Source organism: Scyliorhinus canicula, chromosome 14 (assembly GCF_902713615.1).
Source record: "Scyliorhinus canicula chromosome 14, sScyCan1.1, whole genome shotgun sequence".
Taxonomy (NCBI): Eukaryota; Metazoa; Chordata; class Chondrichthyes; order Carcharhiniformes; family Scyliorhinidae; genus Scyliorhinus; species Scyliorhinus canicula.
The window spans coordinates 93,871,346-93,883,912 of NC_052159.1; the positions used below are offsets into that span (position 1 = coordinate 93,871,346).

The window sequence follows — 12,567 nt, forward strand, 5'->3', positions numbered from 1 at the left end:
CACTGAACAGTCAACCAAAAATGTTAGAGGTTCATTTTATGCAATTCAACAGTTTATGTTTAAATTTCTTTTTACAGATATTGGGTGAGATATTCTGTCTGTTCACACCGGCGGGATCTTTCCGTCCCACTGACAGTGCACCCCACCACAAGTTTACCAGTAGCATGGGGTGGATTCAATGGGAAACGCCACTGACAGCGGCGAGACCAAAAGATTCCGAGCCACCGACCAACATGCAGCGGGGAGGAGAGAATCTCGACCATTCAGAACTAGCTGATCCACAGTAAATGAGGCATTAACTTACTTTTTCTGCAGTCTCAAAATACTGTTTGACTAGATCCTCCACTCTTAATGTCATTCCTTCTGAAGATCTACTTGCAACTTTTTCAAAATTAATCTGTGCATCATCTGTCACAAAATCAAACGAGAAAGAATTGTCAATCACCAACTTTGATTGAATGCAGTGCAGTTAGATGGATTTTATATTAAAGTGAAGAAGAAAAATTCTCTGTCCCTTGCAATTTTTCAAACCATGGGCTTAGAACATCAAAATAATTGGACTGGCACTGATGGTTGAAAATGTTACAGCAGCTTCAGGCAAGGGACAGATATGTGGTTAACTGTCCTGATGAAGTTGTCAAAATTGTGTCACTCCACTGTTAGCTTTGTCTCGGAGAAGAAGGCCGTGCTGAGGCCACACTCAGTGCCATTTCCTGCACTAACAAGCTCCACTTGCCAGAGCAGTAAGAGATCGGGATGCTATTTTTAAAGACCTTTTTAAAGACCCTCCACCAGAGGCTCCAGACCCCCAACCCATCTTTAAGTAGGTCATTGTGCCTCCCCACCCCACCTCATAAGGGCAGAAATCCCCGTATCCAATCCCTGGCATGGGCAAAATGCCACTTAGGCACTTTGTCACTGCCAGAGTACCACCCTGCCCAGAGCCCGATCACCCAGGGAGATCCTGTGAGACCCCTCCCCACCGCCTGAGTGCCCGTACGCCTGGTCCACATTGGTGAGACCAGTACTAACTGGCGCTTGCTCAGGGTCTCTGAGGCACGGGGGTCAGACCCTAACTGCACATTTCAATATGCAGATTTGGGGGTGCTATGTCTTTTCGTCCGACGTCATTTCGTCCAACGACATTTCGTCCACGTCTTTTGGTCCAACGTCTTTTTGTCCGCCCGTCTTTTGGTCCAACGTCACTTCGTCCAATTATCCAATTACAAATAGTTTAATTTAGTTTTTCAATGTTACTGCTCAAGGATCCTCTCCACCTATTTCGCCTCTTGAGGTTGAGTTCTGCATTTGTGCTGCTTGATCTTCAGACATTATTAAGATAAGCTGCAGGATATTCACCCATGTATGCTCCAGCGTGATGAGAGCCATTGTATCTGATGGAATATTTGATCATTTCAGACCTGTAATGTCAGAACCCACTGCCAACCAGAGGTTTTAATCACTCGACGAAAATCGAGTTTAAATCTGCTTCTTTCAGAACTGCACTCATTGTCTAAATCCAATTAGACTCCCACTTATATCTGTGTCTGTCGGAATTGTAGAATATCAAATCATCTTGTCCTCTCCCCATTATTCTCTCTAGGGTACAGTTCTGGAAATCTAACTTTTAGGGAATTTCGGGAATTTACAATTTACATCAATTTTAAGTAATTTCGGGATATTCTACAATATATCCGAAGAGCTTTAAACCTGAAAAAGACTAGGCATCAGATAAACAAAGAATGGAGACATTTCGAGAATGTGGGGCATACATTGCAGGTATTATTAACTTTTAGGGAATTTCGGGAATTTACAATTTACATCAATTTTAAGTAATTTCGGGAATTTTAAGTAATTAGTAAACTTTTAGATTTTTTAACTGCATTTTTAGATTTTTTAACTTTTTAACTGCATTTTTCAACTTGCATTTTACTTGCATTTTATCAATTACTTGCATTTTAGCAATTAAATTCCCTTGCTGTATTGTACTTGCATTTTATCAATTAAATGGTTTTATACGGAGTTAATTTGTAATTGGATAATTGGACGAAGTGACGTTGGACCAAAAGACGGGCGGACAAAAAGACGTTGGACCAAAAGACGTGGACGAAGTGTCGTTGGACGAAGTGACGTCGGACGAAAAGACGCGACACGAGATTTGGGTCCCGTCCATTGTGGGCGGGATCCAGATCACTACGTCTCACAAGATCTCATGGTAACTAAGTGCTGACTCCGGCGCAGGATTCGTGGAGTTCCACGTCAGCAAAACTGGCGCCACACCTGGACCGGTTTAGCAACCTTGAGGGGCTAGCACCGGCGCCACATGGAACACAATTAATTCCAATGAGCAACGGTGCAGGATTGGGCGGTTTCACGATTGACACTCTGGAGGCTGACAAGCTGCCCTGGCCACTGAGGCCACCAGCTACCCACCCCTGGGTTGCATGTGAGTAACACTGTTTCCAAGTCTCCCCCCACTCCCTGTACTGATGGCGAGAGCAGCCCGGACAGCAGCCTCAACCCAAGATACCCCGGAGCTCGAGTCAGAGGATGACGCTGTCTCCAACACCCTCCACCATCCCAGCGACACTCACCTCGGTTGGGCACTTCAGTGAAGAGGCTCCTGGAACACCCGCTGGTGCTCCCCACACAAGATGGTCCGGTACAGCAGGTGGAGGTAGGAACACTCGAGGGGGTCAGTCAGATGGCGGGCCGACTCCAGGGACTAGCTGCCGTCCAGATGGGTTTCCGGCTTCTGGAACGGACAGCCCCATTTATAATGGAGACGCAGTGGCAGAGCCTGGGACTACATGAGGGGTTGTTGGCGAGCATACAGTACCTGTAGGTGCAGTTGGAGGAGTCCAAATGCGTGCAGGAGCAGGATGTGGTGCTGACCATGCGTGCCACCCAGGCCAACACTGCATGGATGGCATCCACATTGGAGGCATTGGGGGTGACGGTTTTAGCTATGGATCAGCATGTCCAAGGCCTGTGGCATTCTGTGTAGGCACTGGCCGAGGCCCAGGACAGGGTTGCTGACTCACAGGCAGCCATGTGCCAGAGACACCTGGACATCGCAGCGGCCCTTCTGGGCGTGGCCCAGTCACAGCAGGCCATGGCTGAGAATGTCAACACAGGCGCTGGCCAACGTGGCGCAGACACAAAGGGAGCTAGCGTAGTATCAGAGGGAGATGGCACAATCACTGGTTGATGTGAAACAGACCCAGAAGGTGGTGGCACAGTCATTGGGTGATGTGGCGCAGTCCCAGAAAGCAATGGTCCATTCCCTGTGCCCCATGGTCACCAGCATACAGCTCCTGGTCGAGACCAGAGCAGGCCTCCAGGACTGGCAGCGGCTGATGGCGGGGAGCCTCAGAGGATAGTTGCTCACACTCCCATCCCAGGGGGGTACGCTGGGAGCCATCGAGCACCCAGAGGAAGGAGGTGGTGATGGGGCCCCTACCAGTGACTCCCTCAGGGAAGGTGCCGGTACACCGCAGCACATCGGATTCCCTCTTCACCTCCTGTCCCTGGTGCATCTAGTGGGCAGAATAAGGCAGATCCACGCCACCTGGGACATCCGAGCAGCAGCCGGGCCCAGCCAAGACCAGTCGCCCCAGAAGACGGCTGCCAATGGGGAGCCAGATAGCAGGGCGGGAATCACAGCAGGCTGCCTCCACTCCTGATGTGCCAGCTGAGGATCCACCATGATCTAGCATTCGGGCCCGCAAGGCCAGAAGGTTAGACACCAGTTAAGTTGGCACAGGTGCAGGGCACAGTTTAGTTATAGGGCCCAGGGCACAAATCTGTATATACGTTGTCACATTAAACACCTGTTCACACTGTTACACCCTGCCACAGTGCTCTGTCAGATGGATGTGAGGGGTGGGCAGGTCTGGGCTGGCCAGAAAGGGGGTCCAGGGGAGGATGGGCGGATGTTATGGATGGCCTAGGCTACCCACCCCCACGTGTCCCCACCACCATCGCCCAAGGGATGTGATGGAATGGCCAGTTCGAATGCAGGGATCACCCAGTGAAACGGTGGAAAGTGCTACGTGGGCATGAATGACATGTTGTAAAACGATGCGGAGCACCAGAGTTCATCACAGAGCAGGTTGTCATCATCCTCCATCCCATGGACCAGTGTCACTGCCTTGCCCAGGGCCCGCACCTTGTAGCGGGGCAGGTATGTATTTCGGAGTGCGTTGCAGGTGAGGGGATGGGATGCAGTGTCCATGCCACTGGCCAGTTTCCCGCCCCCACCAGTCGGTGAACCTGGAGGTGATCAGAACGTCCCTTGCGTACTGACCCTTACGCACACATCGTGGGGCCTCCCGTGTCTGCCTGGGCCCCATGTCCTGCCCATCCTCCCACGCATCCTCCTCGTCGGACAAGGACAGGCGCTCATCCTCCTCCTCCAGCACATTGCCCCTCTGCTGCTCCCCTTGTGGGGGACACAGCAGACCGCCATGATGTGGGCAACCCTCTCAGCATCGTACTGGACGGTGCCTCCAGAGCAGTCTAGGCACCTGAACCGCACCTTCAGGCGGCCGAAGCACCGTTCGATCATGCACCTGGTCACCACATGGACGTCGTTGTAGCGGGTCTCCATGTCGGTCGTGGCCTCCGGATAGGCATCATCAGCCACGACCGCAGTGGATAACCCGTCACCCAGGAGGCAACCCCCAACCAGGGGTGCGTATCAAACACGTCAGGAATCGCCGAGCGTACCAGGATGAAGACGTCATGCACACTGCCCGGGTATCAGGCGCAGACATGCATGATGTGCAGCTGATGGGTCACATATCAGCTGCATGTTCATCGAGTGAAACTCCTTTCGGTTTGTGTAGAGTGGCCGGTCATCTGCAGGTGCTCGCAGGGGAAACTGCAGCCAGTTCATCACCCCCTGGACCTGGGGGAGATCAACGATGGTGGCTAACGCCACTGCCCGGGCATTCTGGCTCGGTTCACATTGAAATGAATATATGAGCCGCCTGACATATAGGATCTCTGTGATGGCAGGGATGCACTTGTGCACCGAGTGCTGTAAGATGTTGGATTGGTCCCCACTCGGCACCTGGAAGGACCCAGTCGCGTAAAATTTCAGGGCAGCCATCCCCTTTACAGCCATTGGGAGCGGGTGTCCGCCTCCATATCCAAGTGAAGTCAGGTGCGTCAAGATCTCGCAGGTATGTCGCACTGTCTCTCTGCTCAGCCGGAGTCTTCGACGACATGCCCGATCCGGCAGGTCCTCGAATGACAGGCGCTGCCAGTACACGAGGCTTCATGTAGCGCCTCCTTGGCACCTCCTCCTCTTCGGCCTGTTGGGCATCCAGCTCTCCATCCTCAGCAGCTACCTCCTGTTCCTCTGGGGGAAGCTCCGCTACTTACACTCCGCTGCTGCAGCTTCCTCCTCCTCGAGCAGCGCCTGTTTGTACAGCCACAGGGCATCCCCCAGGGCTGCAGCGATCAGGAGGAAGGCCACCATTGCTGGTTGAATTCCAATATCCATTGTCTTCAGGTGGTGAAAGACCGACATGGTAGCATGATGCGTACCCTTGTCCCCATCCAGATCCAACAGGCTACATGGTGGCCCCGGTTGGCACTGCGGGCTCTGCCTCCTCCATCTCCACCCACCCCTCCCTCCCCCAAGAGCCTCTGGCCCTGGTGTCTGTCCCTAATGCCAGGGGCACCATCGGCTGGCACTGCCCTTGCCAGCGGTACACTTCACAGCCCCGCTTGGCGCCCTCTGTCGGGGCCACAGTAGGCATTGCTCTAGGTGGGCTGCCTGATTCCCGCTGGCAGGTGGCGGTCAGGTCCGGAGGGGGGGGGGGGGGGGGGGGGGGGGGGCGCCTCACAAGACAATTCAGTATTCCTTGCTATTCAATAAAAGTGACCAAACAGTCCACTTGATCGGAACTACAAATTAGACATTTATTCCCTCCAGTACCTTGCTGCCCTCCCACACTTCCTGGTTTAAACTCTGTCTCAGCAGGGAATCTTCAATCTTATCGGTTAAGCAGATACACACTTGCTTGCCCTGTTAACATAGGTCCCAGGTCCCCTGTAATGCTTAGTTGCCACAAGTTGCAGTGCAAAAGTCCAAAGTAAATTTTGTGGGGCAGTGCAAATCTAACAACTATTAGTTGCTGACCACAAATGCAGGCCTACCTTTTTTATCTTTTTGTTCTCTATGTCGGAAGAAGTGAATGATGTCCTTTGGGTTGGCCACTCGTTCTACAAACTTCTGGCTAAATCGAAGGGTACTGAAAGGTTCAAATCCCCCGCTGTAATCCACCTAAAATACACCAAAGAAAGGAATTGCAGAATTCAGTACAATTTATATTTCAGTTTGTGATAAATTGTTTAAACCAATTTTAAACGGAATTGCTACTTGGCATGTTCGCTCTCTATATTTTTAGATTTACCAATAAATTAGTTTGCCTAGAATTTAAAGCATACAATTGGTTGTAATAAACTAGCTAATGAATAATGCATGTAGAAACCATGCTGATATGATTTTTGCCAATTATGATCTACCAATGTGATATAAAGCCTTAAACATCTTGTATATAAATCAACCAAATGTAACAAACTCAAAAATGACCAAATAACATTTCTGAGGAACTGCATTAAGTCAAAAGCAGTACAATTAAACTCAACTATCTGGGTACAATTCTTAAAAATTGACGTAAAATTAAATTTCAAACTAAGGTTCCTTTTCAAGGGGTGAAGCCTTATAAAACAAACTCATTTAGATAGTGCCTTTTCCACAACCCCAGCACATGCAGAAAGCTTTACGGTGATTAAATAGATTTGAAGTGCAGTCACTGTTGTAGGACATGATTCACTTCATTAATTTCCTTATTGTACACACATACACGGCACACCATTACCCCTATTCCCCACTCCCCAGATAGCCATCAAGAGTAAAAATAATCTTTAGCCAATCTAGGAAAAACTCCTCCTCAATTCACTTTTTGACAACTTAATCCAAATATCATTGCAAATACAGAACCTCCTAACATAACCCAGCTCTGTGCTTTCACTAACTTGTACTTGTGTCCTGATAGAAACTAACCTTTTTATATAGGTAAAAAGGGGTAAAGGAAGGAATTATTTAAAGAAATCACTGTTTTATCACTGTTTTGTCGATGTACCATTTGTCAATGTTCCCTGTTGATTATTCTTGTGTCTACTATGTATGTACGGTGTACGTTCCTCAGCCGCAGCAAAAATACTTTTCACTGTATTTCGGTACATGTGACAATAAATCAAATCAAATCATAACAGCTAAGTTTTAAATGAACCATAACTTGAGGAATAGCTGGCTGCTTGTTAAAAGATCCGATAACAAAACTGCAACGTTTGCAGGGTCAATTTGAGAGAAAAGCTCCATGTGTTCGAGAATTTGGGCTAGCGTATAGCCACTGCATTTCATAGTTGACATAAAATGGAATGAGATATGATGATGCCATAGCTGGCAAGGTCAAGTTGACCAATGAACCTAACATGAGTAATTCTTTGTCTTAGAAAGAATTGGATGACATTCAGCTATGTATCCAGGATAACACCATGTCGTTCTATAACTACAGAAATCACCCCACAAAAGGAATTTGCCGAAGCGACTTCTTACAATTACCAAAATAATGTTCCGATCAGTTGACAAATCGTGTGATCAAATTAGAAGAATTATAGATGATTTCAGACCAATCAAAGCTTTGAAGGGGGTAAGACTTCATAGATAATAACAGATAATAATTCCCTTAAAATGTTGGGTAACGAGACAAAAAGTTATTCTGGAATCAACTCAACCTATTCTCTAAAATGTGTTCTATCCTCTTGCTTTGCAAATCTATTTTAAATTGCGCCATTGTCTATGTACTGTGCATATTTGATTTGAACTGTTAATGTATCTTGAATTCAACCTATCTGTAATTGTGAGAAACAATCATTTCAACTAAGCTTCCTGCAGGGCGAAGTTGAAAATGTCTTAATATTATGTACAAGAAGGGCAGCACGGTGGCCTAGTGGTTAGCACAACCGCCTCACGGCGCTGAGGTCCCAGGTTCGATCCCGGCTCTGGGTCACTGTCAGTGTGGAGTTTGCACGTTGTCCCCGTGTCTGCGTGGGTTTCGCCCCCACAACCCAAAAATGTGCAGAGTAGGTGGATTGGCCACGCTAAATTGCCCCTTAATTGGAAAAAATAATTGGCTAATCTAAATTTAAAAAAAAATTAGGAGGATGGGGGATCTACTTATAGATGGGAGCTTCCCCATCTTGAAAGCCTTGGAGGATAAATTTGAATTGCCAGCAGGGAATGGGTTTAGGTATCTACAGGTACGAGACTTCTTGAGAAGGCAGGTTACAGCCTTCCCACTGCTGCCACCATGGGGTATACAGGACAGAGTAGTCTCCAGTACCTGGATGGGAGAGGGAAACTCCGGTGGAGGAGCTCAAGGGCAAGTGGGAAGACGAGCTAGGAGGAGAGATAGAGGCAGGTCTGTGGGAGGATGCCCTAAGCAGGGTTAATTCATCCTCATCATGTGCCAGGCTTAGCCTGATACAGTTCAAGGTAGTCCACCGGGCACACATGACAGTGGCCCGGTTGAGCAAGTTTTCCGGGGTAGAGGACAGGTGTGCGAGGTGCGCAGGAAGCCCAGAAAATCATGTCCACATGTTTTGGACATGCCCAAAGCTCAGAGGGTTTTGTCAGGGTTTTACGAAGGCAATGTCCACGGTACTCAAAACACGGGTGGTGCTGAATCCAGAGGTGGCGATCTTTGAAGTGTCGGAAGAGCCGGGAGTCCAGGGGGCGAAAGAGGCCGACGTCTTGCCCTTTGCCTCCCTGGTAGCCCGGAGACGGATCCTGCTAGTACGGAGAGACTCGAAGTCCCCGAGTGTAGAGACCCAGGTTAGTGACATGGCTGGGTTTCTCAGCCTCGAGAAAATAAAGTTTGCCGTAAGAGGGTCAATGTTAGGGTTCACCTGGAGGTGGCAGCCGTTCATCGACTTTCTCGGGGAAAATTAAAATAGAGCAGAAGCAGATTGCCGGGGGGGGGGGGGGAGGCGGGGGGCAGACTGTTGTCTTATGGTTGGGGTGTGAAGCTTGTGATTGGGTGGAAATGTTTATTGTACCATGTTTATATCACTGTTATTATTATAAAAATTGCAAATACCCTAATAAAAATATATTTTTAAAAAATAACAAATATATCAACGAAAAGTTCAGATCCTTCATGTCCCCTAGTCCTCCTTAATCTGGCTACCTCAAAAGACCCGCACAAGTGGACTGAGTCATTGTTTAATTTTATTTTTAAAAGACCTCAAACAAATCTCCAAGTTTATGTTTAAAGTTTAAAAATATATAATTATAGGAGGGCCAAATTCAGAGGGCTGAGAATGGACCTGTCCCAGCTAAATGACAGATTGGCAGGCAAACTGTAATTGAACAAAGGGCTGCCAGTCAAGGTACAGTCCCACAAAGCGGAAACATGGGAGAAACAAAGCATGAGGACAGATATATACAGTAAGATGAAGAAAAAGAGATGGAATTTTACCAGGGTCAAGCTGAAAACCAGCATGTTTCTCTCCGGATGCACAGCCGAGTTTTCACACCAGACTTTCAGGCATTCCGTGCACAGAAAATCTGGGGGCGAGGTTTTTGCCTTCACTCTGGTAAGGTGGGGCCTAATAGTGATTGGGGCCCCATTTTTAAAGGGCACCCTGATCTGCGCTGAAAATGCTCCCCCCAATGGACACGGAGGATCCTCCCTGCACAAGCTTCAGGGAAACTCCCATCGTGGAGATATTGGGTTCTCTCTCCCCCAACTCACTGCCCACGACACAAAACCACGTAATATCCAGGCTCTCTTTCCCCCGCCCACAAACATGGAAGTATCAGGACTCTCTCCACCCCCACCCCACCACAAAAGTATCGGGGCGACTCTCCCAACCGTCGCCACAGATATCAGCTCTCCTCCATTCCCATTGGCCTCCCCAGAGATCTCTCCCTGGCACTGCCAACTGGGCACTGTGAACCGGTGCCGGGGGCCAGTGCCTCGATATGTCCGTCTCCCCCCTGGGGGCTATACTTACCTTGGCGCCCCCAGCAGAGTCCCCTTGATTCATTCCCAATTTTATATTCCTGTTGTAAACCTCATCAACATGACATATGAATATTCAACGAGGGTGGAATCATGTGCCTGGGAAACCCTTGATATTTATTAAAATATATGGATACTAGGTTTCCAGCCAGTTACATCACCCATCATGGAGGTATTTTCTCTGGGTGGGCAGGGAAAATGAGGAACCATGCACGTGGGATTTTGGGCCCCTGTCATCATTTACGCTGATGGCAAACACAAGCTCAAAATCGGCCCCTGGATGTGTATGATGGATATCGGATTGATAATAGAAGTAGAACCAGGATGAATGTAGAAAACTCAGAAGGGAAATGAAGAAAAAATGGCAGGCAAAGAGAGAGCACGAGATGAGAATGGCAGCAAAATAAAAGAGAATCCAAAGTCTTCTCTATGCATAAAAGACTGAACGGCTAGCAAGAGGAGAGTGGGGCATGATTACTAACCAAAAGGGAATCCACACATGGGAGCTGAGAGCATGGCTGAGGAGCTAAATGTGCACTTCACACCTGTCTTTCCCGAGGAAGAAGATGCAGCTAGAGCCAAAGTGAATAAGCCAAAGTGAATGAGGAGGTAGTTGAGATACTGGATATGCTGAAAATTGCAAAAGAGATGAGATTACAAAGGCAAAGATTAATGTCACCAGACAGGATGGAATGCATCTCAGGCTAAGGGACGCAACAGTGAAAATTGCCGAGGCACTGGCCATAATCATACAATCCTCCTTAGATTAGGGTAGTGCCAGAGGACTGGAGAATTGCAAATTTCCTCGTTCAAAAGCTACAAAGATAAATGCAACAACTACAGGTCAGTTAGTTTAACCTCAGTGGTGGGAAAGCTTTCAGATATGATACTCCCGGACAAAATTTTTTTAAAAATAAATTTAGAGTACCCAATTATTTTTTCCAATTAAGGGGCAATTTAGCGTGGCCAATTCACCTAACATGCACATCTTTGGGTGGTGGGGGCGAAACCCACGCAGACACGGAGAGAATGTGCAAACTCCACACGGACAGTGACCCAGGGCCGGGATTCGAACCCGGGTCCTCAGCGCCGTAGGCAGCAATGCTAACCACTGTGCCACCGTGCTGCCCTCTCCCGGACAAAATTAATAGTCATTCAGACAAGTGTGGATTAATTAAGGAAAGCTAACACGTGTTTGCTAAAGGCAAATCATGTTTAACTAACTTAACTTTTTTGCTCAGGTAACAAGTGAGGATCGATGAGGGTAATGTGGTGCATTTTGGACTTCTAAAAAAGTGCCATATAGTAAGCTTACCAGCAACATTGCAGCCCATTATACAAAAGAGATTGTGGCTGCAAGGACATAGGGCGTGATTCTCCGCACCCGGGAGAAATCGTGAGGCTGGCGTCAAAAACGGGCGGGTTTGACGCCAGCCTCCGCCCCCCCGACCGGGAACCGATTCTGGTCCCCGGTCGGGGCTAGCATCCCGCGGCCGTGAACTCCGGCATCGCGGGCTTAACGAATTTCGTTAAGCCCACTAGCCAGAGTTTGCGACGGCTGACGCGTCAGATGACGTCAGCCGCGCATGCGCGGATTGGACGACTCCAACCCGCGTATGCGCGGATGACGTCATCACGCATTTGCATGAAACCCGCGCAGGCGCGGGCCGGTATGCCCCTCAGCCGCCCCGCGAATGGATACAGCGGGGCGGCGGAAGGATAAAGAGTGCGCGGGGTAAGTACCCGCTGCCCACGATCGGTGCCCACCGATCGCAGGCCCATGGCACTCTTGGCACGGCCGTGGTACTGCCGTGCCAATCGGTGCCATGGTTCCCCAGATCGGGACTTTACGGCCGTTTTTACGAACGGTCAGACCAGGTGTGTTTGACGTTCATAAAAACGGTCGTAAAGGCCTTGGAATTCGGCCCATCGGCCAGCTGAGAATCGCTGCTCGCCGTTAAAAAAAAAACGGCGGGCAGCGATTCGTGTCGGGAGGCGGGCGTGGGGGGGGGGGGGGGGGGGGGGGGGGAATAGCTGGAGGGCGTCAGACCAGCATGGCCGTAAAAATTTACGACGCCCGCTATTCTCCGCACCGTCGTGAGTGCGGAGAATTGCGCCCACAATGTTGATAGAAAACAGGGAGTATTAGTGAACAGCTGTTTTTGACTGGATGAATATACAGTGATGCTCTTCAAGGATCAGTTACCAGGACCTTGTTTTTCTTGATATATGTTAATAGCCAAGACTTGACTGTGCATGGAACAATTTCAAAGTTTATTGTGAACTATGAAGGAGGATAGAGATCGACTTCAAGAAAACATGGGTGTGGAAAGGACACAAACTTGGCATATGACATTTAATGTAGAGAAGTATGTAATTATATATTTTTGTAGCAAGAATGGAGACAGGCAACATAAAATAAAGATACAATCCTAAATGGGGTGCAGGTGCAGGAACAGAC

General features: G+C 48.8%; 1 protein-coding gene across 2 annotated transcripts in view; it reads right to left on the reverse strand.

Annotated features, from left to right (window-relative positions):
- mre11a (MRE11 homolog A, double strand break repair nuclease) overlaps positions 1-12,567 on the reverse strand; it is a 92,029-nt gene that overhangs the window by 40,506 nt on the left and 38,956 nt on the right. For both annotated transcript variants that reach the window (XM_038817967.1, XM_038817968.1), the window contains 2 exons: positions 6,172-6,298; positions 305-408 (listed from right to left, as the gene is read on the reverse strand). In XM_038817967.1, the coding sequence (XP_038673895.1) occupies positions 305-408; positions 6,172-6,298 (231 nt within the window). The remainder of the gene's footprint in view (positions 1-304; positions 409-6,171; positions 6,299-12,567) is intronic.